This window comes from Phyllosticta capitalensis (genome assembly GCF_038381095.1).
Source record: "Phyllosticta capitalensis strain CBS 128856 chromosome Unknown BKA78scaffold_2, whole genome shotgun sequence".
NCBI classification, from domain to species: Eukaryota; Fungi; Ascomycota; class Dothideomycetes; order Botryosphaeriales; family Phyllostictaceae; genus Phyllosticta; species Phyllosticta capitalensis.
The window spans coordinates 2,172,569-2,200,542 of NW_027117440.1; the positions used below are offsets into that span (position 1 = coordinate 2,172,569).

At 55.2% G+C, this 27,974-nt stretch overlaps 14 protein-coding genes across 14 annotated transcripts; 8 read left to right on the forward strand and 6 right to left on the reverse strand.

Moving 5' to 3' along the window:
- Positions 1–38: 38 nt before the first annotated feature.
- BKA78DRAFT_80998 (uncharacterized protein) lies at positions 39–1,181 on the reverse strand. The gene is made up of 3 exons (XM_066893787.1): positions 1,052–1,181; positions 408–987; positions 39–359 (listed from the first exon to the last, which is right to left on the reverse strand). Exons 2-3 carry the CDS (start codon positions 891–893, stop codon positions 285–287), a joined length of 561 nt encoding a protein of 186 aa, XP_066748008.1. The 5' UTR covers positions 894–987; positions 1,052–1,181; the 3' UTR covers positions 39–284.
- Positions 1,182–1,866: 685 nt separating this feature from the next.
- BKA78DRAFT_377298 (uncharacterized protein) lies at positions 1,867–2,552 on the forward strand (the record flags this gene model as incomplete). The annotated part of the gene is made up of 2 exons (XM_066892867.1): positions 1,867–2,318; positions 2,353–2,552. The coding sequence occupies exons 1-2, from the start codon at positions 2,237–2,239 to the stop codon at positions 2,550–2,552; spliced, it is 282 nt and encodes a 93-aa protein (XP_066748009.1). The 5' UTR covers positions 1,867–2,236.
- A 1,017-nt stretch (positions 2,553–3,569) lies between these two features.
- Positions 3,570–5,046, forward strand: BKA78DRAFT_246260 (uncharacterized protein; the record flags this gene model as incomplete). Its single annotated transcript, XM_066884197.1, has 2 exons — positions 3,570–3,913; positions 4,008–5,046. The coding sequence occupies 2 exons, from the start codon at positions 3,570–3,572 to the stop codon at positions 5,044–5,046; spliced, it is 1,383 nt and encodes a 460-aa protein (XP_066748010.1).
- Positions 5,047–6,731: 1,685 nt separating this feature from the next.
- Positions 6,732–9,460, forward strand: BKA78DRAFT_341172 (ELMO/CED-12 family-domain-containing protein; the record flags this gene model as incomplete). The annotated part of the gene is made up of 4 exons (XM_066890340.1): positions 6,732–6,998; positions 7,042–8,177; positions 8,248–8,510; positions 8,567–9,460. The coding sequence occupies 4 exons, from the start codon at positions 6,732–6,734 to the stop codon at positions 9,214–9,216; spliced, it is 2,316 nt and encodes a 771-aa protein (XP_066748011.1). The 3' UTR covers positions 9,217–9,460.
- On the forward strand, positions 9,248–9,812 carry BKA78DRAFT_81059 (uncharacterized protein). Its single transcript, XM_066893789.1, has one exon. It carries the CDS (start codon positions 9,330–9,332, stop codon positions 9,765–9,767), a length of 438 nt encoding a protein of 145 aa, XP_066748012.1. The 5' UTR covers positions 9,248–9,329; the 3' UTR covers positions 9,768–9,812.
- Positions 9,813–10,193: 381 nt separating this feature from the next.
- BKA78DRAFT_81006 (Ribulose-phosphate 3-epimerase-like protein) lies at positions 10,194–11,902 on the reverse strand. The gene is made up of 3 exons (XM_066893788.1): positions 11,434–11,902; positions 10,959–11,207; positions 10,194–10,654 (listed from the first exon to the last, which is right to left on the reverse strand). The coding sequence occupies exons 1-3, from the start codon at positions 11,674–11,676 to the stop codon at positions 10,397–10,399; spliced, it is 750 nt and encodes a 249-aa protein (XP_066748013.1). The 5' UTR covers positions 11,677–11,902; the 3' UTR covers positions 10,194–10,396.
- Positions 11,903–12,895: 993 nt separating this feature from the next.
- On the forward strand, positions 12,896–16,570 carry BKA78DRAFT_306402 (uncharacterized protein). The gene has a single exon (XM_066887779.1). The coding sequence runs from the start codon at positions 13,105–13,107 to the stop codon at positions 16,186–16,188; it is 3,084 nt and encodes a 1,027-aa protein (XP_066748014.1). The 5' UTR covers positions 12,896–13,104; the 3' UTR covers positions 16,189–16,570.
- A 1,044-nt stretch (positions 16,571–17,614) lies between these two features.
- BKA78DRAFT_81070 (uncharacterized protein) lies at positions 17,615–18,368 on the reverse strand. The gene has a single exon (XM_066893790.1). The coding sequence runs from the start codon at positions 18,264–18,266 to the stop codon at positions 17,793–17,795; it is 474 nt and encodes a 157-aa protein (XP_066748015.1). The 5' UTR covers positions 18,267–18,368; the 3' UTR covers positions 17,615–17,792.
- A 499-nt stretch (positions 18,369–18,867) lies between these two features.
- On the forward strand, positions 18,868–19,971 carry BKA78DRAFT_365350 (uncharacterized protein; the record flags this gene model as incomplete). The annotated part of the gene is made up of 2 exons (XM_066892546.1): positions 18,868–19,614; positions 19,670–19,971. Coding segments are annotated over 2 exons (783 nt in total), but the record flags the coding sequence as incomplete, so codon positions are not given.
- Positions 19,645–20,347, reverse strand: BKA78DRAFT_81074 (uncharacterized protein). The gene has a single exon (XM_066893791.1). It carries the CDS (start codon positions 20,175–20,177, stop codon positions 19,716–19,718), a length of 462 nt encoding a protein of 153 aa, XP_066748017.1. The 5' UTR covers positions 20,178–20,347; the 3' UTR covers positions 19,645–19,715.
- Positions 20,348–20,818: 471 nt separating this feature from the next.
- BKA78DRAFT_350066 (uncharacterized protein) lies at positions 20,819–21,660 on the reverse strand (the record flags this gene model as incomplete). The annotated part of the gene is made up of 2 exons (XM_066890917.1): positions 20,819–21,239; positions 21,311–21,660. The coding sequence occupies 2 exons, from the start codon at positions 21,658–21,660 to the stop codon at positions 20,819–20,821; spliced, it is 771 nt and encodes a 256-aa protein (XP_066748018.1).
- Positions 21,661–22,373: 713 nt separating this feature from the next.
- BKA78DRAFT_350067 (uncharacterized protein) lies at positions 22,374–23,062 on the forward strand (the record flags this gene model as incomplete). The annotated part of the gene is made up of 3 exons (XM_066890918.1): positions 22,374–22,499; positions 22,550–22,759; positions 22,811–23,062. The coding sequence occupies 3 exons, from the start codon at positions 22,374–22,376 to the stop codon at positions 23,060–23,062; spliced, it is 588 nt and encodes a 195-aa protein (XP_066748019.1).
- A 1,343-nt stretch (positions 23,063–24,405) lies between these two features.
- On the forward strand, positions 24,406–25,077 carry BKA78DRAFT_292731 (uncharacterized protein; the record flags this gene model as incomplete). Its single annotated transcript, XM_066886092.1, has 4 exons — positions 24,406–24,419; positions 24,540–24,687; positions 24,883–24,985; positions 25,040–25,077. The coding sequence occupies 4 exons, from the start codon at positions 24,406–24,408 to the stop codon at positions 25,075–25,077; spliced, it is 303 nt and encodes a 100-aa protein (XP_066748020.1).
- Positions 25,078–25,627: 550 nt separating this feature from the next.
- Positions 25,628–27,973, reverse strand: BKA78DRAFT_247313 (alkaline-phosphatase-like protein; the record flags this gene model as incomplete). The annotated part of the gene is made up of 3 exons (XM_066884293.1): positions 25,628–26,238; positions 26,292–27,561; positions 27,617–27,973. The coding sequence occupies 3 exons, from the start codon at positions 27,971–27,973 to the stop codon at positions 25,628–25,630; spliced, it is 2,238 nt and encodes a 745-aa protein (XP_066748021.1).
- Between the last annotated feature and the right edge of the window lies 1 nt (position 27,974).

Here is a 27,974-nt window from a genome sequence, read left to right on the forward strand (position 1 = left end):
GCAAGGCCTGGGCCTTCCGGTCAAAGCAATTCATCCGAGGCTATGATTGCTCGCGGCGCCTCGCGGATGGACGGGACGGGACGGGGCCCCTGTCTGATTCCCTACTTGGTCTGCGAAACGGCATGGAGCTCTACCGCAAAGGGCCCTAGTTGCAGGCGCTGCCAGTGATCCAGTCTTTATAGAACGCATTTCAACAGGGCAGGCGCTCCTCCTCCTGCATCCCCGCCGATAAGCGGGTCTCTTTTGGTGACTGGCAGCCTTCACATGGGGAGGGATGCGTAAATTCAGGCCCTCTCCGCGGAGGGATGCGCAGACGGGGAGGCGGCTGATAGACGCGTGTCGGTGAACCATGTCTCGATCTGAGGCTGTCAGCGGTAAACACCATGCTGAGAAAAGCGAAGTTTGACAGGCTCTCCTGAGAGATATCCCTGGAGACGACGAGGAACGTAGGAGTACAATATCTCTCGTGCAGACCAGCAGACATTCCTGATTGGCAATAGTGGCGCCGTGCGTCGACAAAGTTTACCCCAGGCCAGCCCGTGTGTGAATTTCTGGCAACGGCAATCCGAGTGCGGAAGGTAGGGGTAGCGAAGCAAAGGGGCAGCCCATGCCTCGTTGGCAGAGGCGGAATGGGTGTAGAGTGGGCCTCTGAAGCCATGGTATGGCATGAGGGCAAATTGTCTCTTTTTCTCCATTTCTGAATGGCCAATGCTTGCGACGACGAGGATGGAGTTGCAAGGCCACATTGAACCCCGGGCCGACCCCGCCCGCTGCCGTCGAACGGTTGACGACAATGGCTGTGCGTGGGCGAGGTTGGTGTGGATTACCCCGGCCAAGGCCAATGACATGGTCTTCAAGCTTATGTGCAGCGCTCTTCGATGCGTGAGAGGCATGCATCGAATGGAGACGAGGCCTTTTGCGGTGATGATTTCGTAACTGGCGCCGACGAGAGGCACTTGGCCTAGTGCCTGAAGCCATGCATCATAGCTACCAGTCCAATCAGTCGAGGGTGACGTTTGGCCGTGAAGCCAAGACGGTTGATCTGCCAAACATTCGATATCCACCACCCTTCGATCCAGACCGTCCAAAGCGGTGGTGCTGGCCGGAGGCTCAGGAGAGCCGCCCCCGATGCGGCAAGGCGGATCCAACCAAGTGGAAGAACGGCATCGCGGCAGGGCGGACGGGACATCGGGGCACGCCGGGCATCGAGGATGAGAAGCTCGGCAATGGCATGCAAGCACGAAGGGTAGCAGAAAACGTCGTGTTGATGACGATGGGTAGAAATTAGGAAACAGAAAAATTTGCGTCGACGACGATGGAAAAGAATTGAAATGAGATTGTGGCGAGTACAGTGGGGGTCTGCAGTCTTGACGAGATTTGCGCAGGGGCGACGTTTGCAGGCGGAGCTACTCGATGGTAGACGCAGCTACTCCTAGGGAGCACAATGGCATTGAAGCAGCAAAACGACGCACAAGACGGCAAGGATTAGCCGGACAAGTGGCTGGTCGCAGCGCCCCTTTGTTCCGTGCCTGGACGACACTGGCGTCTGGTCTGGTGGGCGGCACAGCAAAAGAGGGTCCAGTTGTTGAAGAAGGTGCTGAAGTCTGAAGCAGCAGCTCATCCGCACAAGGATGGTTTGGCGAGCGCCACAGGGGGAGTGAGCTGGAGGTGGACGAGGGACGGGGAACGTGCTCCCGGTTGCCCACCAGAATATCTTGGTGGTGGCGACAGTCAGCACTCTTTCGATGTTGAAGCAGAACGAGTCTTGGGAACGTCTTCGATTGGACGGCAGCCCCAGACGAAACCCCGCATCCGAACGCAGTCAAGACAAAGTCAAAACGCCAACTCGAATCCTGCATGCAGCACCAAAGGCCGATGCTGGTCAATGTCTTTGAGAGTAGCTATTAAGTCTCCGGGCATGCTCGACAATAGAGAGATGGTCGGAGGAGACCGGATGGCAGCTTGCCATTGCAAGTCGCAGAGTTGGAGGCGCGGCGACAGGGCTGAGCGAGGCGCCCGCGATATTCTCTAGCTCGGGGCGCCGGCGCTCAAACGGGGAGGCCGTTGATGCGTAAAGCTGCATGCGGGCGGCACCAAGGATCCGACGCGGTTGCAGTCGCAATGGTTGTTCTTATCGCGCGCGAGCGGAGGGGGGCCCGGGGTCCAAGGTCGAGGAAGGTCAAGCAACAGAAGGGTTTGGAGTCGACGTATGTGAAATGCCTTCCCTTGCAGTTGAATGTCGGGTGGCAGCGAATTTGTGGAAAAGACGGGCAATGACGGCACGCGCCATGTTGTGGAGAGGGTCATGGAGGAAGGCGGTGAGGCTTGCGTGGGGCGCTGATTGAGGTGCAGTGGCATTGTTTGTGGGTGAAGTCAAGAAGAGAGTGTGGGTGAAGTTGTCATCTTTCATCATCATCTTCCTCTTCTTCACCGACTCTCCGCACTTTGGACTCGTCGACATTTGGATCACCGTGATCCTCAATCGCGTCGTCGACCGGCAACGGACCAACGGTGGCCACTGGGATGCACCAGCGCAGATCCCCGTTCGCTAGATTCTTTCTCTCTCGCCTCAGGCCAGACCTAATCCGCCCAAAATCCTTGACACCACAGCGAAAGAGAGAAGAAGGAGAGGAAAAAAAAAAAAAAAAAAAAGACCGCCGCCAGCCTAGGCCCTGCGTGCCGCCGTCCCACACCAAAGACGTCCAAGTGCCTCTCTCTCCCTCACCAGCGGCGCCTCCACACTGTCCTCGTTCTGGCTGGCCAATTGCTGTCTCCGCGTTCCGCAAATATCTACTACTTACATAGTACCGTCCCTCCCGGCGTCTCGTCTCAATCCAGCGTGCCCTCCCCTCCTCTTCCCCGCATTGCGCGCCGCCGGGCAACCCCTTCTCTTTTCCCTCCCGCTCCCAGACGACTCGCCCTCTCCCACGGTTCCGTGGCTAAGCTAAATCCTTGCCTTATCTCACCTACTTCTGCCTCCTCGCCTAATCCGGTCTCTGCTATATCTCGTCCTCCATCCTCCCTCACCCACTAGCCTCCGCGGTTGTCCCGGTCAACATTCCTCTGGTTCGCCCGCACCATCTGCTCCACCTCCAAGCCTCTTCCGGCTTTCAACATACCACCGCCCACAAACGTTCATGTGGGGAACCCGAAGCTCATAACATCCGACGACCACTGCTGCGGTTGCGTGAGAACTGCCAAAGGTCCGATTCGACATCCACCCACCTGCAGGTGACAGAACCTATACCATGGCAGAAGTTCTCCCCGCACAAGTGCCTGACGGTCAATCCTATTACTCGCCCTCTCCTCTGCGCCGCTCGTCGCCCTCGCAAACTTCCTTCCTCGTCCCTTCCTACTCTGCCCGCAGATGTCAAGGCACCGATCCATCCGAATACGCGACCTCTCCAATCGCTCCTTCTTCTTCGCCTGTCCGCCAAGATCCGCCTCTTCAGTACACCTACAATGCCAACGCCTCCCGCATTCTGGACCGCCCGGCCCAGGACTCCATTTCAGAAGAAGAAGAGGACGACGCCCTCTCTTTTCCAGCCTACGACGACGATGTCTCGCCCATGGACCGACGAAACCCGTTTGAAGTTGAGACTGACCAAAAGGCCAAGCCCCAAGCTTCCAACGATTCCGCCACATGTCGCACAGACTCGGTCGTGTCCAACACGTCCACGCCTGAGCCACTGCCTGTCGCCGAAGACGACACGGCGATAAAACCAGAGCCCACGCGGCACGTTGACTACCTCTCTCACGAATGGCGGGAAGAAGACATTTGGTCGTCTTGGCGCCACATTACTACTAATCGGAAAACTTACGGTGAACGGTCACGTCTGGAGAACGCATCGTGGCGAACGTGGGCAAAAGCCAAGTACCGGTTACGCACGGTTTCGCCCGAGACGCTCAACTGGTGAGTTTTGACTCGGTCAGCTGACAGATTATCACGCCGCCGTCACGCCGCCGCCTACGCGTTTTCTTCGGTTCCGACGCTGATTGAAATATAGGCTCAAGGACTGCGATGTCACTTGGCTCTACGGTCCGCTGCAAACTGCGTCTTGCAGCCCGTTATCTCACCAAGTATCGGAAGCGCAAAGCCAATTGTCCAAGAACAACTCTTTTATTAACAAGAAGCCGATTCTCAAGAAGCGCAGCATGTCCGAGGTCATGCTCCAGCGATCTTTATCAAACTCTTCGTTGCTAAAACAGGCTGCCTCCGCAGTCCAGGCTCAACAATGCGGCGGGCCGCTTCTCCGCGCGCACGATAGGCCCTCATACGTTCGTGCCAATTCCGATTTCGTTTCCTCGACATCATCGAAAAGCACGAGTCGGGACGCCACTGACTACTCCACTTCGCGATCTACGTCTGGCCTACACACACCAGGTGATTGTGAAAGAAGACACATTAGATTCGACGACAAGGTCGAACAATGCATTGCCGTCGACTGCAAAGAAGGAGATGAGTACGACGAGGAAGCATGGAGGGAACAGGATGATGACGACTCGTCCGACGAGGGTTTGGAGATGAAGACCAAGCCAAGACGGTTATCGCGGAACAATTCCCGCAACGGCAGCTTTGGACCGGAGAACAAGACGATTGCAAAGCTTCCCGATACCACGCTCAAGTACCGCGACTCGCCCGAGGTTCCTGATCAACCCGTTGCGCATTCGCTGGGATTCTGGCGATCAAGCCGACTTTCTCCATCGTCGTCGTCAGAAACACTAAGACCAGCACAAACATCCAGCAATTTCTTGCTCGGAGAAGACGACGATGACGACGACATGTCCTGGGAGCCATCCAGCGCATTTGTGAACCGACGCGACAGCGTAGGCGTGACTCATGACAGGCTTTCCCGGTCCGAAGACGAGGAGGATGAGGCAGAGAGCAGCAGCGGGCTTCGGCGAACCTCGTCGGGAATGTTCATGCCGTACGTGGAGGACGAAGACGACATTGTGGCTGCGGGACTTTTCGGCAAAATGGTCGACACGGTCAACACCGCCAAGGACATTGCGCACGTCATCTGGAACGTCGGATGGCGCAGCTGACAGACGTAACTTTTCTCATGGAAGCAATTTCATCAAACAGCATTGGGCCGGATCAACGGTGTTACACGGATTAATACTCGATTTCCTTGCAAGGGGACTACTACTCATACAGGACGGGGCAAGGGGTACTGGGAGATTTGGAGACCCGGAGCAATTGAAAGTATTGTGCATTTCCTTCATCTCCAGTGGTTGACATGGGCGCGCGCGTCTGTCGTGGCTGCCGTTTGCCGAGGAAGAAGCCTGGAGCAGCGCCAACCACGCCTGTAGTCTACGTACGAAATGGGATGAATCTGTCGTCGAACAGGACGGATTTTCATTTTCTGCTACGTGCGTTGGCCGACATGGCTGACGCCTCCAGCCAGCCGCCGGGTTTGCGATGCTGGTGTGGCAGGCGGCGCAGCCACTGGGGATGGACGGCAACTTGGCGGTGAGGTCCAACATATCAGATACCTCCTCACCACCTTGTGTTTTTATTTTGTCCATTACATAGAGCAGTGGGATTGGCGCCTCGGTACAGGAAAAATTCATGGTAGCTAGGTGTAGGTGTGTACGTTACTAGACGTAGATCAATGCATTGAACAAATCATTCAAGATCAAAAGCTCGATCCAGAGGGAGAGTGGAGCTGCGAGGTCACGTCAAAGAATTGCATGATGGCCAAATCAAGAGGTTGAAATGAAGGACAAGAGGTCAAAATCTTGAAACGGACGTTTGGACGACGGTCGCACAGGGCCAGGGGGTTGCGTCATGTTTGGGGAACGGAGGGACCGCGAGAATGGTTGCTCGAGCGGTGACGGCACGGCGGTGACGGCGGTCGAGCAGCTGAGAGGTTGACAGGTCGAGGTCAGAGGGGTGGAGCAATCACCGGATTCGATCGGCGACCTTTGCTTCCATCCGTTATAATGCCCCCTTGCTTCGACCAACATGGGGTAGCCAACTGCGGGGGGGCATGCACACTCGCACAGTGCAGCGTGGGATGACTGTGCTACATGACGCCGTGGAAAAAATTTTAAGATTCTTGTGTCGCTCGTCCATGCTTTACGAGTAGTCCAAAGATATCGTGAGGACTTGCCGTATCGAGGACGCGCCAGAGATGGTGGTGTCGACGACGACTTGGAGGCTAGGGATAAACCTCTCAGGCTGATGGTTCACCCGCAGTAGACAGTTGTAGCTAGACCCAATCCTAGGACGCTGATTCCGCGCATGCATCCATCTCACGCCCTGCCAATTCTCTTGGTCCACCGGTGAGCTCCAGCTCGACAAGCCAGTCCCGGCGCCGTCGACCTCCTCCTACTCGCTCCTACTCCGGAAAAGGACTTGGGTCTGTATGACGTCGCACGGGTGGCTGCCGTGGGATCTAGGCCAGAACAGACTGGCTCACTGGCCGTTGGTGTGCGACCGTCGAGTCGTCGTAGTTGGAGAGCGATCGGATTCTTGAGTCGTGCTTCAGAGCTGTGTCCCTGAAGATCATCCCGCCGGCTCCACCTCCACCACTCCCGATCCAACGTGACCTGCACCCGCGACACGTCCACACGTCTTCCCATTGAATGCCCAACTCAATCAACACCAACGACGCGACCTAACGCACCCACCCCAAGCATGATCTGAACCTACTGCCGGCCCCTGCCCCGCCCGCCACCGCCGAACCACCGTCGTCTACATCGCGTGCCCCCCTGCCTGCGCGACCATGGAAAACGTCGACATCTCCGACCTCGTCGAGCGCTTGGGCTCAGACGATGACTCTGGCCGCAAGATGGCCGCCTTCAAGCTGCAGTCCGTCATCGGCGACCCGTCATTCGCCGACGTCTTTGAAGCAGAGGGCGGCTTACCAAAGCTGCGCTACCTCTGCCTCCACGCCCACGGTAACACCCTGGCTTATGCGCTGACATCCTTTTCGCGCTTGCTCGAGCTGGACAAGGGCTGGGACTTTGTCAATCAGGACCTCATCGAGCGCGTACGTCACCACCTCGACCCGCTCGCCATGGAGCATCACCAAGCTGACCGCCGTCGCCGCATCGCAGACTGTCGAGCTCGTCGTGAGCCAGCCGCTGGTCAACATTCTTCGCGGCGCCATGTCCATCCTCGTCGCTATTGTCTCACACCCGTACTACCGCGCCGCGCCGCCCGGCAATTTTGGCTTTCGCGCCCTCAAGCCCGCCGTCGCCATCTATCCGCAATTTCTCGAAATGCTCGTCGCGCGGCTGTCGTCGGCAGACCACGCGCTCTGCGCCAACGCCCTGCAACTGATAAATTCGCTCATGCGCGACGCCATTACCAATGATAGTGAAAACGAATGGCACAAATTTATCAAAAAGCTGCAGGATCTGGGAGTCATCTCGGCTACATATGTCCTCATGCAGGGTACCGCTCTGCAGGACTTGGCGCATCCTCTGTTTGAATTCCAGACCTTGAGCAAGGTGCTGTTGCGCAAGTGGAGAGACGTCAAGGTCGAGCTGGAAAAATCGGAGCATAGGCGCGCGCTCAAGGGACTGCACCTGGCCAGCAAGCCGGAGCGGCTGATGAGTACCAAGAGCAGAGAGGGCGGCAGTAGAAGACATCATCCAGAGAAATGGCGGCGGCTGGGCTTTGAGAGTGAAAGTCCCGGATGGGAGTTTGAGCACACGGGATATCTAGGCTTGATGGACTTGTCAGACTTTGTGCGCACGCACGAGGATGCTTTCCAGAAGCTTTTGCTGGAGCAATCGAACCAGCCCCAAGAGCAACGATGTCCCATTGCTCGCGCAAGCCTTGCCGTGTCGACCATCTTGTATGACCATTTTGAGGTGGACAAGTCGGACCATGATGACAGGGAGCGTTATGCCATTTTGGAGTCTCGCACCAACTTTGACCGTGCGTTTAGGCCTTTGATACTCCAGTGGTCGCGGCTGCATACCAGCGGTCTTCAAGCGTTCTTGCGGCTGTGGCAAGCCACGGGGGCGGAGGTTGAAGATTTTGAAAAGGTCGAAGAGCTGGTAAGGATATTAATTGAGCAAGTGGTTGGACAAGCGCCTCGCCAAAAGGAGCTTCAGGAGGTTGAGGATGAAATCGCAGAGTTCGATTATCAGAAGCTCCGCGAACTTCAGATGCAACTTCTCGAACTGACATATGAAGAAGCATGGGGTCAACATTTGCGGTGAGTCAGCCCCTTTTCCGACGTGGAGAAGCAACTTTGGTCTAACGAGAATCTTTCTTTTCAATTGCAGCCAAGTAAGAGAAGAACTCAACCATGAGGCATTGCAGTTTGTCAAGGAGCAGAGAATACGATGCCTCCTTGCCGGGGCATGGTTCCCTCACACTTTGAGCTACAAAGAAGACACTGGGCCAATTACGAAGGAGCAGTTGAACAGGACACATCCCACATCATGGCGCTACGCACGCCTCTCTCACAACCGAAGGTTCTTGCACTACGCAGATTTCGAGCAGAAGACGGAGCATGGGCCCCGGCTCGACCAGCTAAGCAACAAGAGTAAGAACAATCATTCTGTTCCATGTCCATCAATTTTGAGGCTAAAATGAAGGTAGTCGATCTATCCACGATCTCCTCAGTTGTCTCCAACGTCAGCGCCAGCGCCCCGTCGACCGCCTCGTCGGCCTCGACGCTCCGCGATCTCCCCAACACCACGTCGACCAAAATCACCGTCTACGGCTACCCGCCGCCAGCAGATACGCAACACCGCACCCACTCGCCCAACCCCAAGCCCTCGTCGTCCAAACACCACGCCGAGCCGTCGTCCGCCGCCGCCTCGACGCACAACGGCACGACGCACCAGCACCACCATGCGGCGAATGGCTCCGTCAGCGGCACCACCACCACGACGGCCACGGGCGTAAGCGGCACTGGCGCAGGGGGCGCAGTCAAGGAGTCGGTCCTCCTGCAACTTCACCCGCCGACACACGTCGCCGCGTCCGAGTGGCTCGACGGGCTGCTCATGCTGCTGAACCAGCAGCCCATCACGGCCGACACGCACAAGCTGGTCCAGGCCGTTGGCGGGTATGGGCTCAAGATTCGACTTCTCAACGTGAGACTGGAGGATCTGCCGCCCGGCGGGGTTGTGGTCGGGGGAGACGGCGCCGGCGAGGTGGGCGTCGCAAAGACTGCTGTCGAGTTGCCGAGTCGTGAGGGCCTGGACGAGGATTATTGGTATGATGTCGGTGGCATGGATGGCCCGTAGATCAGGGTTGGTTGGTTGGGTAGCGGAGGTGGCGTGTTAGAGTAGCAGAAGAGGGAGGAGAAGAGAGAGAGGTGAGAGCGGTGGCATCATCTTTTCCGTCAACTTCTTTTCTCATGTGCCTATTTTTTCTCTTCAGCTTTTTTTTTTTCTTTTCTTTCTTTTTTTTTTCCTTTTTCGTTAATTCTTCATTCCCCTCATCCTACCACAGGAAGACGGGGGGGGAGAGAGAGAGAGAGAGAGAGAGAGAGAGAGAGAGAGAGAGAGAGAGATGGGCCAGGTGGACTGGCAGACGCACAGACGGATGCATTAATGAGCTAGCTAGCTCTTGGTTGGTTGGAACAGATACCCGCGCACACTCACATGTTTGTATTTATTCACTTGGCTGGAATTGGGATTTGGAAAGATTTCTTGCAATGCGGTTGAATTGTCTATACACACACACACACACACACACACACACGCTTGGGACGAGCAAAGTCATGTCAAATACACACAGGGCAATAGCACCTTTGAAGGAAACAGGACTTGGAGTACATACGGCAAGACTGTAAAAAATTTTGATGTGCAAGTGTTTTGGAATTCCCCCTGTTTCCTCATCTCATCAAGTGCTTGCTCATGCGGTCGGCTCACTCGGCGTCGTTTGAAAATCCACAGAGTTACTTGAACGGGAGTATCCGATAAAATGAGCAGAGGGAAAAAGGGGGGACCTCTCGAGGGATCCATCCTCACTTCATTTGACCACCTGCAGTGCAATTGGTATAGGCCTTGTGTCATCAGCTTCCACCTGGGACCTTTGGGAAGAGACGTAGGTTTGAGTTTATATACTGCGGTGCCTGAGGTTGGTAGTATTTCAAGACTGCATGTACGATTAGGATTAGAGCACTCCCACACATGACAATGGACTCGAATTTTTGTCAGGAGAGAGAGAGAGAGAGTAGAGACGGAGACAGATCACGGATAAAAGGATAAAAAACTTGTCGTCTTTCCCATCATTCGCTTTCAGGAACTCATTCATCATCATTGCACAACTCGACTCAGATCACCAACGCCTCTGCCTCATGCACAGAAGGAACCACATCACCCGATTACATTTGGCCTGCACGCCCCGTCCGCCTTGAAGCTCTTACAGCCTCCCTCTCGTCTTCTCCTCAGCCCCTCCTCTTTCACCGCCCGCAGGAAGTCACCTTCTCGAGTTGACGGCGTTGCGCAAGTTGCGGATGACCTCCGCAGGGTCATTGGCGCCAAACACGGCGCTGCCAGCGACGATGACGTTGGCGCCCGCGTCAGCTGCCTTGTCAATCGTCTTCTCCGACAGTCCACCATCCACCTCGACGTGCAGGTCAGGGTACCGCTCGCGCACCGCCGTCACCTTGGGCAGCTGGTCGGCCATGAAGGATTGTCCGCCAAAGCCGGGCTCGACCGTCATGATGAGGACCATCTGCAGAGCATTATGGATCAGCAGTGGCTCTGGACATGGGAGGGGGTGGCGCGGGCTTTTTGGCGCCAGACTGGAGAAAATTGGATAGGTGGACTGGAGCAGGGACCTAGGCGCTGAGCAGTGGAGTACGCGAACAAGCGGATGTGGCGCTTAGAACGAGGAGAAAGAGATCGCGCCCTGATGCAGGAACAATCTCCATTCCATACATCTCTAAGCGCCGCGCCGCATCGCGTACCTGATGCTCATCCCTGACGCTCTCGCGCGTCCCCGCTCCAAGGCAGACAGACGGGGAGAAAACACTTACATCCGGCACCTCATCCTTGTTGGGGTTCTCGAGAATGTCCCAGAGAACATCGACGGGGGTCTTGGGCTTGATGGCAATGCCGGCGAGCAAGCCCTCGTCGTGGATGAACTTGATCAGCTCCTTTGGGTTGGTTTTGGCGTCCGTCACGCCCGCGGGGCTGTCGGCGGCCGTCGAGTTGATGGCCGCTTCGTAGTGGAAGCAATACAGGTTGCAGCCGGCCGACTTGAACTCGCGCACCCATCGTTTGGGCTGGGTCGCTGCCTGTTAGCTTGGCCTGCTCCATTCGTTCTTGGGTGTGTTTGGGGCGCGCATGCGCGCTCCGGGGACAGAAGAGGCATGGGTGACGCGGTTTAGCGCCCATCCGGTTGGGGCTCGGTGGAGCACAATGGCTCAATGCCACCATACAAATGCGAATGGCACGCTTTCTTGCTTGCTCGCTTCGAGACCTCGCCAGAATGGAGCTTCATGTCCGTACCTCAGCAATCATCATGTGGCAGTCAAAGGTGCCGCGACCATGGGCCTCCTTAGGAGGCTCAACATGCCGCCTGATCTTGGTAACGACGGGGGCACCAAAGGTGATGTTCGGCACAAAGTGTCCATCCATAATGTCGACGTGAAGCCAGTCGGCGCCCTGCGCGATGGTGTCGGAGCATGCCTGACCAAGGGCAGCGAAGTCGGCGGAGAGGATGCTAGGGGCTATTATCGCGGGCGGCGCCATGGTGGTGGTCGTGGTTTGGAGGATTCGGTGGCTGGCTGGCTGGGAGAAGAGGGCAGAGGTTGCTTGCGAGGTTGTGAAAAGTGATGATGGCGGAGAAGAGACGGGACGCTAGACCAGCGGAGTGACGTCGGAGGGGCAGTTTGGCTTTGGTGGGGCAGTTCTTCGGCCACTTCGGAATGCCGTCGTCGCTCCTCACTGGTCATGCTTTCGTTCTTCTTCACAAACCCATCATTTTCGATAGAGCCTCAATGGTCTGGAAGCTTAGCGGCATTGTCAACCTGGTTTGTCAACGTCCACATGGCCAGCTTGCACGCTAACCGACACAGGAAATTCATGGCTCGACAAGACAGCTGCCGGCCGAGTTTTGGGCACGCCACGTCCGTAGCTGCAGGTGAATAATCCACGATTACAAAATGCTGCGCTTGGAGCGTCAATCGACCTGGCGGCGAGCAGCTAAAGAGACCTCCACGTCCAGTGCCTGATCGCGCGAAAGAGATGCAAATCGACAGGTTCAGAAAGAGCTGTGTTTGAGACTGGCTTGAGTCGACAATAGCCTGAGCTGCTCAGTCACTGTCAGACGACATGGCGCGACGTCAAGAGAAGGCCAGTCGTTCTCGCATGAACAGGGTGATGCCAGCTTCAGCACCATGGCCGAACAGTCATAGACCTCGCACCGCCGACAGCATGGCCGTGCATAACAATATATCGACAGGCTCAAAGCAGACGCAAAGATGGCACTTTGAGAACTGCGGCCGAGCTGGCCGCGCTGTCTCGCAGAGATTGGCTGGTGATTGTCGTGTGTTGCCGCCCAAATTATCAACCACCCCGGATGCAGGTCGACGCTCGGGCCGCAGGCGCTTGCAGCCTTCGTCTGTGTGGGCCAATCGCCCCCATCAACACCATGTGCTTGCATACACGCCCACTCGTCACCGTCGTACTCTCCGACACCTGCCCTGACCTGAGTGGCTACATCCACGATTCCTCTACCGGGCGGTGGGCTCCCCTGTCAACCGCCATGCTGTGCCTCTGTCAAGGCCACACAAGCAGCCAGAAGAGGCTCTCGCCTTGCCGCTGATCTTTACCGTGTTCCTACTTTGTTCCTACAGAAGCGCTGGCCTCGAGTGGATGGAGCAGACTTTTCTTATGCATCCTGTAAGCCACCCGGGGCCGCAGCAAAGGTGCCTGCTCTCTTAACCTCTGCTGGGCCCTCGACTTGACAACTCCATTCCTTCTGACGCTTTTTGGATTTTGTCCATTTCCCTCTCTTGTTTCCTTGTGGTTTCCGTTGATCGGACCCTGTCGTTCCTTGGCGTCTAGAATTCCCATTGTCCGTTGATCGGCCCAAATCTACGCCTCGTAATAATACCCCATCTCATACGCCTTGAACGGGACTTGCGTTTCTATCCAGAACCTCAATACCGACCGATCATGGAATATTCTACGCCCCCCACCGCGTCTTACAGCACAAGATCATCTAATACCCAAGACATGTCGTCCCCGCTGGACCGGAGGATTACACTTAATACTGTAATAGAGGACTCGCCTCAGATTGACCAGGGCTACTTCTTCACTCAATACCCACCTCTTCCCGAACGGCCCGCCATGTTCTCGTCAAATCATCCCTCCCCGTCGTACAACGAAGATCTCCCAACACCGAAAGCTCCAGTTCAGACGCAGGCTCCACACCCCGAATGGCCGCTTTCCCCGACGCCCCGTCACAGCATATCCCCCAAGTGGCGAAAGAATAGGGATGACCCAGACTTTGACTCGCTGTACGACTTGACGGATGATGACATTGCTGAGGAAGTACCGCTCAAGTGCTCCAATTCTGTCAAGAAGGTCGCCAGCGAATCGAGTAGCAACTCCAGCAGCGCGAGGTCGAGCCGATCAAGATACCCTTCGCTAGTCATTCCCTCTCCTGCCAACTGGCCAACCATCGAGAAGCTCCAAAGCGCTGTTTCGCCTGCGTCATATGTCCTCCCGGCTTCGGGCCCGGCCAGAGACGTGCTCAGCATGTTGGCTTCGCGTAAGCTTCACAGCCCTGGTACCAACAGTGCCCCGTCACTCGATGGCAGTCTTTCATCGGAAGAGTTGGAGCATCTCAGCTGTCCATCCACACCGGACAACAGTGACAAAGACAAGGAGAGCGACTGCCATGGCGTGCAGCTGAACCCCGAGGCCATGGATACACTGCACCATCTTTCAGGTGACCACAGTGGTGCAAACTTGGAGCAAGTGATTGAGGTTTTCGAAGGAGAGATGGAACAAGTTGTTGGAGGTCCTCGTCGCTCGGAATCCGTCGAAAGACTGTATGCTCCACAAGCGTCGCTCAGTCCCAGGTCAGATGCCCTGTCGGCTCTTTCCATCCCATCTCCTGGAGGCTTTTTCTCCTCTTTGCAAGGATCAGCACGACACACTTGGAGCATTCCTCCTCGCCAACACTTCGAGCTTGGCCCATCCACGTCTGTGGCCGAAAACTTCTACGGAGTTCCTTGGCGCGAGGATGCTCCAAGTGACATTGTTGAGCAGGTGGTGGAAGTTCCCGCAAACTTTGGCAACACAGGAGAGCCCACGCCCTCTGGGCTTGATGGCCTTACTTCCCCGCTGGGCGAGATCTTGGAGATCAGGCCTAGCGAGACGGTTTACGAGTACAATGAGAACTACAACAATGAGCTTGCTCAGATTGGACGCAAGAACTTGAGTCGGACGGGCCTCTGGCTCTCTGCTCAAGAGACTTGGCTCCAGGGCGTGTTGAGCCCCAGCTCGCCGACAGATGTCAAGCCAAACCCACTCAACGAGGTCGTTTCGCCGTCGAAGAAGTCTGTTCGTTTCGCCGATGTGGTGTTCCCCGATGTCACTGCCACGACGCCTAGAGTTCCCACCAAAGACACCACGTTTCTCGAGGCTGTTGAGTACCTTCGCGAATTCAATGGCAAGGTCGACGCCTTTATCCACCGTCTCGCTCGCACCGAGGCAATCCACCTGCGGCGCCGCTGCATGCCCAAGGTCTTCCGCAAGCAACTCTTGGGCCGCTTCGAGGTCAACAGCCCCTCGCATGTCCCGTCCAGCCGTCCAGTCTCGCAATTCTACTCGGACGATCCCAGCGAGCACAAGGAGCAGATTGCAAGAGCCCAAAAGGAGCAGCAGGTCCTTGAGTTAATGCGCCCCAACTTCTGGGTCCTTGAAGCCACCAGGCTCTTGCACGGTGGTCGCCTTTTTGTCTCTCCCGCATGGAAAGTCCTTCAACACACCCGCGACAAGCTGACCACTCGTGTCTTGGACCTTGGTGGTCAGGCAGTTGGCGACTGGGGTTGGCACGTCGCCCTTGACTTTCCTCGCAGCCGCGTCATCACGGCGACGACAAGCTCTGCGCCTGACGCATCGACAACAGTCAAGACCGAGGACGAGGAGCGTGAGGTTGCTGGTCCCTCGAACCACAGCCGCATGCTCGTGCCCAACCTGTGGACTCTTCCCTTCCCATCCGGTCACTTTGATGTTGTCTCGGCACGCTCCCTGCAGACCATTCTCCGGACCAGCATCCCCACGGCTGCCAACCCCGACCGCTGTGACGAGTTTGATCTTACCTTGCGCGAGTGCATGCGCGTCCTCAAGCCCGGTGGCTATCTCGAGTTCCGCGTGCAAGACGCTGACCTGCTGCATGCACCACCGGGTAGCCGCGCCCAAGCCCTCTCTGTCGAGTTCGGCTTCAACCTCCTTACGCGTGGTTACGATGCTATGCCAAGCAAGACTTTCCTTTCCCGGCTGGAGGGTGCCGGTTTCAACGACGTGCGCCGAATGTGGTCGGCGTGCCCCTTTCCGCGGACCGCAGGCAAGTGGACCGAGAAGCTCAACGTCGGCGCAGACCCATCAGCGGAGGTGTCATCACCGCTCGACATGCCCACCACGACGCCGCTGATGAGGCCTCGCGCTGGTACAACGGGAAGCAGGAGTTCCAGCTCCGACACCGTTGTGCCAGAGCGTGCTGACATTCTGTCTGTTGCTTCGCCCAAGCAAGACGCTCCTGTCACTGAGCGAAAGTCGACTGCCCCCGCTGCTACGCCTGCCCGCCCGTCGGCCAAGCACTTCCGCAGCTTGAGTGGGACTTCTCTCTTGAAGGTCTTGGTCGGCGGCGGCAGTCACAGCAGCAGCAACAACACCCACGTAGTCCAGTCACCACCCTCCCAGCCCCTTCCCACGCCTCCACAGCCCCAGCCCGAGCTCCCAGCTCAGCCAGCTACTGTGGAGGAGGAGGAGGCCAGCGATGATAACAACAAAGAGCCCTCGGGCTCGACGAATGACGCCCGTGACGTAGCAGGGCTTGTGGGTGCGTGGGTGTGGGAGAAATGGCTCGCTCGACTCCAGGCGCAGATGGCCAAGGAGCAGGAGCAACGCGGACAAGGCTTCGGTACGACGTTTGCGGCCGAGGATGCCGTGGCTCGCGCGATTGAGGAGGGCTCCAGAGATGGTGCTGCGTGGAGGGTGCTTGAGGGGTGGGCAAGGAAGGCGTGGTAGATGTACTGGTTGACTGATGAGGCGTCCTCGACTCTTTTTCTTTCTTAGTACCTAACTTTGGGATGTGTAGGCAAGGGTTCTTAGGCTTGTTGTACGCACACGCGATTGGAGCGACTGGTTCGCAAAGGGCAGGCAGGCACACATACATATCACCAAGAAACAACAGAAAAAGAAAAAAACAATGTTCGGTTCTTGTACATATTAGATCTGGGTCGACGCTTTCCTGTTTACGTCGTTGTTGCTCGTCTTCTTTACCGATGTTCTTGCTTCAGTCCATTGTCGTTTCCAGGAGTTGTCGCTCACCAAGATCAGTCAAGTTGAATTTGAGCCCCTGACCGAATCGCAAGCACCTCGGACAAAATCTACAGCCCGTTGTCATCCAGTCAGTCATATGTCTGTCTGTCCGTTGACCTGTCCGTCTGCCTGCCTGTCTACCTATCCGTCCGTCTGTCCGTAAGCCGTCCCATCTTACCCAACCATCAGCCCGCCAAACGGCAGTCAGCCCTATCCATCCAACTGCCCCTTTGTCTTTGACCCGTATCACCCGTCTCACCGATCCAATCGCCACGTGCATGCAGTAGCATTCCATCCTTCGCTGTGGTAATCCGGCACTTTGTCCATCAGCCGCCCAGCTTGCCGGATCCATAGCTTGCTTCCGCTCATCCGTCTTTCGCTCGATGATAATTTGCTGCAGATATAATACCGCGTGACCGTGCAGGTAAATAGGAGAGTTTAGGGCTGAGCGGAGCCGATGGTTGTTCGCGAGATGGAGGAGAAAGGCGCGGATGGATTGTGGATGAGTATCGGAACGGACGGGTGTGGCGATATCCGCCATGGCGGCGGCGGTAAGGAGAGGCGAAGGGTTTGGGGGAAAGGACATTATGGGTCCATTTGGAAGGATGGGGAGGAGGCAAGTAAGGTGAAGACTTCGCGTGGGTGAGGTTGACGATGTCAGTGCTTCATGTCAATGAACGGGTTGATGGACAGCTGTCCCATTTGACAAGCACATCCGCCTGCCATTGTGCTGTTGCAGTTACGCGCGAGCCGTCCGGCCGTGGATGCTAGAAACACAACTGACCACCACTGGAGTGAGAACCAGCTGAGGGTCAGATTCAATGTGAATTCCAGAGTTAGATCCATCAACCCCCAAAACACCAAGATGGAAAGCCATCGCCTTGAAGCGACTCGGAACTACACCGGGCTTGGTGACAACAGCCATCGAATTCAATTCCCTCATCGTCGTCGTCATCGTCGTGGGTCAACGTAATCGCCAAGGCAACTTCACTTATCCACTTCACCTCCAAGCGACAAACAAGAGGTTTCACAGAAACAACGTCCAACCTCCCGTCGTGTTTGAGGTAATGCCAACAACAAGAGGAGTACGCGTCGTCCAAAAGCCAAGGGAAGAATTACACCTTTCTACCCTATTTTCCCGAACACGCAGACCTTTCCGGCGACGAGGCTGCGCAAGCGAGACAACAACTGCGATGCCAATCCAAGCCGGGGTGCACGATCGAAAAGGTTGTACACGAATATCAAGGAAAAAAAAGGAGAGGTTGTTGAAAATAATAGAAATGCTATTCCGAACGCGAATAGAAGAAAAGTTAAGCCGTCAGGTCCCCTCCTCCCCTGTCAGAGACATGGACGTGGTGACTGTGCATCGATGCATCCCTACGCAGTGGGCTGGTCAAGCCACACACCCACACAACAAACGCAGGCAAGGTTGTCGATGAGCTCGCGCAAAGACACCACCACACCCGGAGACAAAACAGGGAGGATGGCGGCAGGAAGGACTGTTGGTGGGCGGATTGAGGGGACGCATCCATGGCGGCAAAGCTTCCCCGCGAACCGATGGCCTGCCGGTGCCAGGGAGCCGAATGCGCTCCTCGGTAGCTCGGTGTGGAGGATTGGAAGACGAAAACAGTTTGGGTGGTGAGTGGTGAGTTGATGGGAAGGCGTGAAGCAGCCGCTGGCGCGCGCCGTTTCAGCTTTGGCTCCTTCAGCCCTACCGTTCTCTGAGACGAGCACAAGCGGCGGCGGCGGTTGCAGCGTCGGCGACTACTCCCCTCACCTGTCATGCTGGAAACCTGTTCGAGGAGTGGACGAATGTTGATCTTCGACGGTGCTCTGCAGCTCTGGCAGCGTAGGCGCGAGATGATGGTGGAATGCTGCTGCAGGGTTTCTGTTTTGTGTGCTGGGCCAGCCGCTCGCTAGCAACCTAACTGCCCGCCCCGACCAAGACCTGTCGAGGTAGCTTCATCCCGTCTGTAGCTGCGAGCTGGATGGATGGAAGAGTAATCAAATGGATGGCTGTGGTGCCTGCATCAGGAGGAGCAGCAGATGGGTCAGGTCAGCCAACGAGCGGCCAACACACTCATCGACAGCTGCTGTGTTGCGGGCCGCGAGGTTGGTTTGTTTACAGGCGTTTCTGCCACGATGGGTGGGATCAACAGGGCAGTGGACGAGCATCAGGAGTTTGGGGATGGAGGAGGGTGGCGCGCGCGTTGTCGGGGGATGCTTGGGCGTGGTAAAGCGGGTGGCTGCAGCTCGGCGGCAAGACGGGACAAGCTCTTGGGGAACGAATGAGCCACGACAACTGGCGCAAGCTCTCAGGTCGAGGGGGCAGGTCCCAAGAAAAGGATCACAATTGAAAATGATCAGCTTCCGACCCGTCAGCACCGGTCTTCTCCCAAGACCTTTTGGTGTTCATTCTTATGTTCAGTCCATCCCGTAGTCCGTCCCTTTTGTTTGATCTGCCCGCCGATTATTGGAAGAGTGGACCATCCCGACTCCCGTCTCCAGAAAAAGAACACCATTGAAGATCACAGCGCTTCCTGTGACGTCTCGTTGACGTTTACAAAGATCAAATCAACTGCTTCGCTCGTCCCGCGCCTAGAGAAACATTGGTCTTCGCCCCGCGTCGTTTCCAGTTTTCTCCCCATCTTGATATTTGGAAGCATCTGTCAGGCCTCTACTCCGTTTCACAGCCTCGACCTTTCTCTCCACCTTCAATCATTCTCTCCATTACAATCGTCGAGGCCTCGTTACGCGTTCCTCTCTCCTTTCTTTCCTCTTCGTGCCCCGCCTAAAGCTAAAAGGCACAACGCGACTATACGGCATTCCATTCCACACCCGACCAACCACCTCGCGAAGATTGTAAAAGGTTGCGCCCTCCAACCTCACGGATTGTACTTGAGCTCCATTAAATCCCCGGCACTTGCAATTGCGCAATCGACACCATCGCTGTCGCATCCTCCTCCCTTTTCCAGGCAAAAATGTCTTCATCAAAATCAACACCAAGAGCTCTATCCTTTTCCACTGTCCTTCTCTCATCTCTCATCATCGTCTCGCTTTGCATCTCCCAAGCGTCTGCTCTTGCCATTCCGAGAGCTCCTGCTCGAGCAAAATGGTTGGCCAATTCAAGAGGTGAGTTGCATTATCTTCCAATATATCCACAAGTACCAATCTAACCCCTTTACAGATGCTACCACATCAGACACATCCTCGCGCCCAATAGCCGTCCCGGGTTACAAAAATCTCCCCTTCGAGCTGCCTCCTTGCGAGGATGAGGCCGCCTGCGCCGAGGCACTGTGGCGCGCCGGCAGCCGTGTGAACGCACACGCCGAGGAAGAAGCTCCTTCAGACGAAGCTACCCGCACCGGCAACAGTCGTGGCCGCAATCGCTCCAAGGATGGCGGGGCGAACCGATACACGGCGTTGACAGAACAGCCCAACGAGAAGCGCAGGCCGTTTGAGGCCCCAGAGTGGAGTCGGATCTTTTGAACTTTCTTTTGACGGCGGTTGTTATGACGGACTGTTTCTTCTGTCAATTTTTGCTTCGAGTTTCTCTTCTTGGCGGCCAGTGTCAGCGACGAGGGGAAGAACTGCCGTTCTTGTCGCTCACTTCTGGGCAGACAAGAAGTCAGGCATTGGGGGACGGGCGATTGGTTCAGAATGACATCATGAATGCGGAAGCGAGACAGAGACATTACTTCTTAACGGCCGTTTGAATCGGTGGTGGCACGGTTGGACAAAAAAGATTTACAAAGAAAATGCCGGCTGCAGATTCTTTTGGCGTACATGGTTTGGTGGAGTCGGATAGATGGAATCAAGATCGACAGATTCAAACATACCTCACAAACCACGCGAAAACCTTAGGTGCTTGTTATCAGTGGTTGCATTAGGAGCTGGAATTCTGCATGCTACCTCGCCATGTGTCCTTGTTTCTAGGAGAGCGAACCACCCCTCGATGTTCTAGCAAGAAATGGATCAAATGCTTCGTTTCACTCCTTTCTAGCCGATAATGATTACTTCTGATCCATCCATTCCAGAGATATCAATCCATACCTATAGTTTTCCAGTCATTCGATGGTTTCCCAGATGTTGTGATGCAGCAAAATAGGAAAGTTTTGAGATACAAAGTCGTTGAACTTGCGAACCTCTGACCAGTCGTCAGACGTTGGTTGCGCGCAAACGTGACTGTCCGACGATTGCCGGAGGAATAGTTCAAGATTTCCGTAGCAACGAGGTCTGTTGTAAAACCTCTTGATGATACCTTGTTAGTTTGACTCGGATTTCGGATCGCCGAATGGTCACACTCTTCACTGCTGTTGGTGTCAAGCTTGACGTCCTAATATTTCTTCCCGAAGTCTTGAGCAGCATCGCAGACTCTCTGGACCTTGTCGGCCAGCTCTGGGCGACGTGACCATTCGGCCTTCTCAACCTCTTCAATATTGATGGTCCGCAGTGTTGGCTTCTCTTGCTGTTTTGCTGCCACGTTTTGGTCCTCTTCTTCCTCTTTCACCGGGGGTTCTGCCAAGTGACGTGACTGTTCTGTCTCATCAGAGGCTTCGATTTTGACAGCGCTTTGCAAGGACATCTCCTGCTGTTTGCTTGTCTCATATTGTCTGTTCTCCTTCTTCACAAGTTGCTCCTCCAAAAATTCGGCTTGGTCCGCGTTCAAAGGCCGGTTTTTCTTCTTCACCGTCTTGCGGATGCCAGCTCCCAGTGGCTCAGACTTTGAACGCGTCTTGATTGGGTTTGATGGGAGCCTGTGTTGGATGACGGGTTCTGATTAGGCCAGGTCTGGTAGGGATACGTCTGAAACGGTGGAGCCGGGTACCGCGAGTTTTGGTAAGAAGTTGGAATCGGGTAGGATGGGGCTGTGTAGAATGTTGTTGTATAGGTTGTGGACATGGAGTGCGATATAGCATAGGCCTGAGCAGGTTGATTGTACGGGCCTTGTCCAACGCCTGTAGGCAAACTTGCTGCCATGCCAGGCAACGGAAGGCTTGGGATGCCGTACCAATGGACGTGTTCCAGTGGTACTGGAATGTAGATGTACGATGGTGGAAGATGCGGGATTTGGTAACCCAGGTTTGGGAACGGTCGTTGCTGTCGATTTGGGAGAGATTGACCAGCAGAGAAGGGCGGGCCTTGAAATTGGAATGGGCCATGCCATGGATGCGCCATAATGGGCGATCCCGATGTCAGGGCGCGAAGGTCTGAGTAATCAATTGATCGCTATGGAACAGAGAGGTCGTGCGAAGAGGTCAAAGTCTTCGCACGCTCACCCTACTTGGTATCAACTGCTCGTTTGCTTGCTTCCAGCCAATCGCGTCGTGGTTGCACACCGCTTGCCTGACCGCCTGCTCGTCCTCACACCCGCTGGAGGGAAGGTTGGCGAAGGACCTTGGACGGTGAAGTTTGATGTTGGTGAAGTGCAACCGAATATGAAGAAGAGGTGTGCGCGTGGTCGTGCGCATGAGGAAGGAACGACCATCCCACCAGACCCACATCATACCTACGAGTGCCTTCTTACTACCCCTTCCCCTAGCATCAATCTCTTGCCTTTTCCTGACTGCCCTTGCCGGCTTTGCTCGCCCACCGTCCACAAGCCAGATGGAAGGCATTATTTCAGGCCAGCCGACGATGCTCATAGCAGGCACACTTTGAAGCATGCTCCCCCGTGACAGTCACGCCTATACGGAAGGGAAGGAACCAAACAGGACAGAAGAGTGCGATAACTCCCGTCGGCCAGCTCTCTCACTTCCCATCCATCCACCATCATCCATCATCCATCCATCCATCCAATCATTCTCCCAACAAGTCAACCATCCATCCAACTTACTTGTACATCCTTGCTACCGATCCTCAATCTTTAATACCAGGAAAACATCACCGCCATGCCCGTAGAAAGCCCAAAAAGCTCCCCAGACGAATATAGGCCTCCTCTTGCTGACATCGAACGACACGATGGTGTCTGGCCTACCGAATTTCTTTGGCGGTGGGAAGTCGAAGAGGCTCATGACGTATGTGAGCATTGAATCCAGAGGACGCAGTCGACTCATCAAGAGAGTAGATCGGACGAGTAACGACCCATAATGACGACGACGCCATTCGCGCCACTGCGACAGAGAAACTACTCAACCCTCTGCTCCCCTTGTTCTCACAGCTCAAGTTGTGGATGCTCCGTGTCATATATCCCAAAAAGGGAGAAGACAACTTCCGACAGCAAAAGCAGGATGTTCAAAAGGCCCGCCAGATCATCGAACAGATCGAGAGCGTACCAGTCAGTAGCAGTCAGGCATCAAACAAGAGATTCAGCTGACACATGTGGCAGGACCCTGATCGGCCCGTACACGAAGAATATATGCTAGAAAGAGTGAAGATGTTCCTGGTGTTTGTCGAGGTTTACGAGACCAATCGAAACAGGGCAATCGAAGAAGGCCGAGAGGAATTGACAGAGGAAGAAGTAGAACAGTCGAAGATGGATTACCGCCGAAAGATCAGAGAGACGTGCGGTTCGGTCGATGTGGACTGGAAGCTGACGCCGCGGAAGAAGTGGAGAGGATACTTCTACCTCGATATTTAGATAATCGAACCCAGACAGGACGACAGGAGGGGTCATCATTTCTGGTTCCTGGGCCTCAATCGCTGATTAGACCAATTGCAACAAAACAATGGCACTTGTACACGTCTTTTGAAGTGCTTGTCATGGAGATTTATATTTCAGTGCCGCGGCGCTTGATGGTTTTCTTATATGGTCGTATCCTCGCTCTGTGTGTGTAAGGTTGTCAGTACAACGCCCTCCATCGCTCCTTTGTCGCTTCGTTCGCAAAGACGTGTATCGCCAGTAAAATCAGTCGCCCTATCATACTGCAGTCATGGCCTCCATGGTAGCGCGAGGCTGCTAAACCTATTTCTCGTGATTGAACATCATGCGTGGCGTTCGGATGCTCTTGGCTTTGCTGCTGCACACAATCGATCGACATACCTGTTGCCGACGCGCAACAATGAGGAGACCGAATCTGGCAGAGGGACGACTGTCAGCGTAGTGTCTAACAAGGAATGGGAATGGCGAGTTGAGGGTCGCAACGCTTCAGAAATACCACTGCATTGGTGTGCAGACACTGCCCGGATCCTGACGGACGGGCTACGCTACCGGATTGAATTCTCATCATGCAAAGGGAAGAAGGGAGGTGAAGGACAGCGCGGCAGGACTCACATATTCAAGATGTAGACATCTTTTCCAGGAGTGCTCATGTGTAGCCGTATACCGACGTGGCAATGGACGTCTTGAAACTGGGTTGTTAGCACTGAAGAGGCAGATATCAGATTTCCACAGCCAAAAATCATGACTTTCAGAAATACTGATACATGACAAAATCAAAGCCGCTCTCGGTTAACATAACGGCTCAGATATTCCGCAGATGTGTTGGCATCAAGTCAAATTGCTAATTGGGCGTGCTGGAGGATGCGCAGCGAAAACGAACCTTTCAGAAAGTGTCAGCCCTCTGACCTGGAATAGATGACCGCCATCGAGGCACAAGTGAAGGAAGGGCTCAGGCCGACTTACAGCTATGAAGCGGCACCGCGTCCTCTTTAAGTACTAGCAGTGCGGAGCCGCGGCGACTGCGTCTGCGACCGGGAAGTCCCTTGATCTCCAAAACCTTCTTCTAGAGCGCATGTGTTTCAATCTGCCTGGACTGTGATCAGCCGTCTACTGTGGACTCTATTCATGCTCCCTGCGCCAGCAGTGAGTCGAGAGAGACCTAGAAGTGTCGAGGTGTTGTCTGCGCCGACGAAAGACCATCAGCATCGCAGCAGGGGATTCAGCCGACCTTTACCCGGGCTACTGTGAGCGCATCGCGACGGCCGACCAAGTAGCAGCATCACTCAAACTCACCACCCACGAACTACTTGAGCACCGCGAAGATGCTGTTTTTCAGGTGCGCTACTCCAGATCCTGTGGCATTCGCGCCTTCTCCCCCTTCGCATCCTCACTTTCCACAACCAGCGCTCGACACAGCATTCATCTACTGACACTTTGCCTCCGCGGGCACCTACAGCTTCTTCAAGACCCTCGTCGACCATGAAGTGACGGTCGAGCTCAAGAACGACATCTCCATTCGTGGCACGCTCAAGAGCGTCGACCAATTCCTCAACATCAAGCTCGACGACATCCAGGTCGTCGAGGAGCTCAAGTACCCGCATCTGGTACGTCTGCACGTCGAACCTTTCCTCGCAACCGGCTTTCCTCCTCACCCGGCCCCGTGATCATACGCGCATATTTCTGGCAAGGAATGTTGGGGCTTGGTGTCATGATTAGGCGGCGAGGGAAGCGCACGAGCGCCGTATAGTGGAGGCTCTGTTTACGCTTGGAACACGATGGACTGACGTCGCCGCCTACAGAGCTCCGTCAAGAACGTCTTCATCCGCGGAAGCGTTGTGCGTTACGTGCACCTCCCCGGCAACTCCGTCGACACAGCACTGCTCGAGGACGCAACAAGAAGAGGTACGATGAACCGCACCTCCTTCCCCACACCACACAATCTAACACTGCTTGTAGAAGCGGCGCAGGCATCGGCAAAGGCAAAGTCAGGCTGAGCCTGTGATGTGGACCGAGACGATTCCGAGTTGGACATGCATTATGATGGCTTTGAACAGTCGAGAAAGAAGGCGGGATAAGAAGACGGGTTGACGCAGAAGAGAGCAAGACAGACGTCTTAACCTGCTCGCTGCAAAGGCAAAGGGTTGGTGACGACTTGTCTCGACACTGGAAACGCCTGGGCTGGAAGGGGTAGCAAGCTCAAGGTATTTGGACTAAAGTCGGAGTTGCAGACGTCTGGTAGCGGCTGGTGTATGCAATGCCGCAAGCCATGTCAGGATGCCTACCATTTTTTTTCAACAGGCAAAATCGAATCATGAAATCGACCTTGACGATTTGGCATGCCAGTATTCAATGACGGGGTCAAAAAGTGACCCTCATAAGGAGTCAAGAACGGACCAGAAACAGCTGCAAAAGCATCCCTTGAATTTTGGATTTTTGGAAGGATGGAAAGGGTATCTACATTAATGGAAAGACGAAAACAGTATCAAAACAGCCCCCCAAATCTACTCCTAACAACGCTTGGATGGCCATAGGAAATCTCAACTCTCAAGTTCTCGGGCCTCCCTCCTTGACCTCAGCCTCAACCTCAACCTTGCCCTTTCCAGTCCTCTGCCTCTCCTCTTGAAACGCTTGGATCTTATCCTCAACTTTTTCCTTGGCCTTCGACACGCCATCGCCCACCTTGTGCGCCGAGCTGATTGCCCACGCCTTGGCAGCGTTGACCTTGTCTGTGAACCACGACCACCAACTGTCATATTCTTTTTCTTCTCCTTCATCCTCTCCCTCCTGCTGCTCGCCTTCGCCTCCCTGCGTGCCTTGACCTCCCGCGGCCGGTTGAATGGCAACACCAGAGCCGAGATCTACTACACCAACGTCTGGCTCCGAAATCTTGGGCGATGCCGGGTCAGTGTGCAGTGCGATGATTGGCGTGGCTAGGCCAGCGACCGCAACGGTCTTGGTTGCGGGTGACGCCGGGGTAGGCGTTTGCGTAGGGGTCGGGGTAGTGAGACCAGATTTGGGCGGGTCTTCGGGAGTATCTTGTAGCGGAGTGTCCGAGTGCAGGCCAACAGGCTTCAGGGGCAGGCGAAGGGTGCCGTTGTTGGGCTTTGGCTCGGCGCCAATTGTGTCGCAAATGATATTGTACAGCTCAATATTTTCTATAAACAGTGAGTTAGCATGGTACGCATTGGAGTGAAATCTGGCGACTTACGGAATGGCTCAAGCCTGCTGCCGGGAGTGTGCGGGAAGGCTGGTCCCTTGGCGACAAAAATAGCCCGCATGAGTGGGTGCTCGTGATCATAGCCATGAAGACCTTTTGGCTCGTACTCTGCACCAGAGCGGAGGCCCTCCTCAATGTCGAACTCCTCCTTGGTCACTATAGCCCAGCCGGCCTTCGGAACAATCCAGAGTGGAGCGATGCGATCGTTGTCGTGGAAGTGGTAACGCTCGGGCATGTCCTTGTCCTTGAGGTAGACTTCAATGTTCGGGTTGTGCTTGGCCTTGTACTTGAGTTGATCATAAATTTCTTCGACTTGGTCTGGATCCTTGGGGCGGAGGCCGTACAGAGGCCATCCATCTATGTGCTCAATCAAGGCTGGATCGACAAGCTCCTCGAATTGAATAAGCCGAGATACGTCTGTCGTTGCCATGCCGTGGTCCGAAACAATGACGACATTGACAATGTCAGTCAGGTTGCGGTCTTCCAGGCCCGAGAGGAGGCTCCCAAGCATGGTGTCCACATCGCTGATGGTATTGCGGATCTCGGTCGTGTTTGGTCCGTACTTGTGACCATCGGAGTCTACGTTCGGTACGTAGGCTGCGATGAGCTGTGGACGCGGTTGATCCGCAGCAGCACGCTCGCTCTCAGGGCCCGGAAGATCCAGATATTTGAGAATGTTGTCAACCTTTGCCGGTAACACCTCCGAGCCATTGTACTTGTCGATATGGGCGGCTTGAAACTCTCCAATTTTGGCCTCGGATCCAGGCCACATGTGTACGGCAGTCCTGATGCCTTGCGCTTCGGCCGTTGCCCAGATAGGATCTCCTCCCCACCACTGGCTTTGCATGCTGATCTCGGTGTGAGTGTAGTAGAACTCCTGCTTCAGCTTTGGATCCCAAAAGGTATTACCGACAATTCCGTGGCTCTCAGGGTAGAGACCAGTGACCATAGTATAATGGTTCGGGAACGTTACACTCGGGAAACTGGGCAGCATGTACTGCGGCGAAACGCCCGAGTTGATGAAAGATTGCAAGGTTGGCGTAAGGTTGCGCTGGAGAAAATCGGCGCGGAAGCCGTCCAGCGATATTAGGATAGTCGTTGGTGCAAAATGCGAAGAACCATTCCAACGCATCGGTTGTTCCTCATAATGCTTCGTCGGACGGAAACCTGAGATGCGATATGCAAAGAGTAAAAGGACGAGGAAAAGAGCAACGATGGCGACGTAAATCACGGGCCGTACCCAGCGCGAGGACAATGTTGTCTAGCAAGCACATGTCAGTTGAATTCGCCTTCTGGTCTCTAATATGTCTTCTTACCTTGCGCCTCTCTCGCACGTCGCGAACTCTATGTTTGCCAACCTCTGATGACTCCCTAGATGAAGAGCTTGACAGGCGCCCGCCTTCTTCCATGAGCCGACTGTCTTCTCCCGATCTGGGTCGTCTTCCGGCTCCATCTCGCCTCGACTTACGTCTTTCGCGGTCGCTTTGGAACAGTCGCCGGAATCCACCGAGCGGTGTGCTTGTGCTGCTTGCGATAAGCTTCTCGCGCTCCTCCTCTTCTTTGAGAAGCTCCAAGTCGTCGCGACGAAGCTCTGCGGAAGTTCTGTCCTTGTCATCGTATGCCTCCTCTTCCTCCCCCTCGTATGCGGTATCGCTGTCGGAACCGGCGAGCATC

Coding starts and splice junctions, on each gene's coding strand:
- BKA78DRAFT_80998 (XM_066893787.1), bottom strand. CDS start 893: ATGCCTCTCACGCATCGAAGAGCGCTGCACATAAGCTTGAAGACCATG. Junction 360..407: donor GATATCTCTCAGGAGAGCCT/GTCAAACTTCGC, acceptor TGACAGCCTCAG/ATCGAGACATGGTTCACCGA.
- BKA78DRAFT_81059 (XM_066893789.1), top strand. CDS start 9,330: ATGTGCCTATTTTTTCTCTTCAGCTTTTTTTTTTTCTTTTCTTTCTTT.
- BKA78DRAFT_81006 (XM_066893788.1), bottom strand. CDS start 11,676: ATGGCGCCGCCCGCGATAATAGCCCCTAGCATCCTCTCCGCCGACTTC. Junction 11,208..11,433: donor GCCACATGATGATTGCTGAG/GTACGGACATGA, acceptor GCAGCGACCCAG/CCCAAACGATGGGTGCGCGA. Junction 10,655..10,958: donor ACAAGGATGAGGTGCCGGAT/GTAAGTGTTTTC, acceptor AATGCTCTGCAG/ATGGTCCTCATCATGACGGT.
- BKA78DRAFT_306402 (XM_066887779.1), top strand. CDS start 13,105: ATGGAATATTCTACGCCCCCCACCGCGTCTTACAGCACAAGATCATCT.
- BKA78DRAFT_81070 (XM_066893790.1), bottom strand. CDS start 18,266: ATGACAGGTGAGGGGAGTAGTCGCCGACGCTGCAACCGCCGCCGCCGC.
- BKA78DRAFT_81074 (XM_066893791.1), bottom strand. CDS start 20,177: ATGTCTCTGTCTCGCTTCCGCATTCATGATGTCATTCTGAACCAATCG.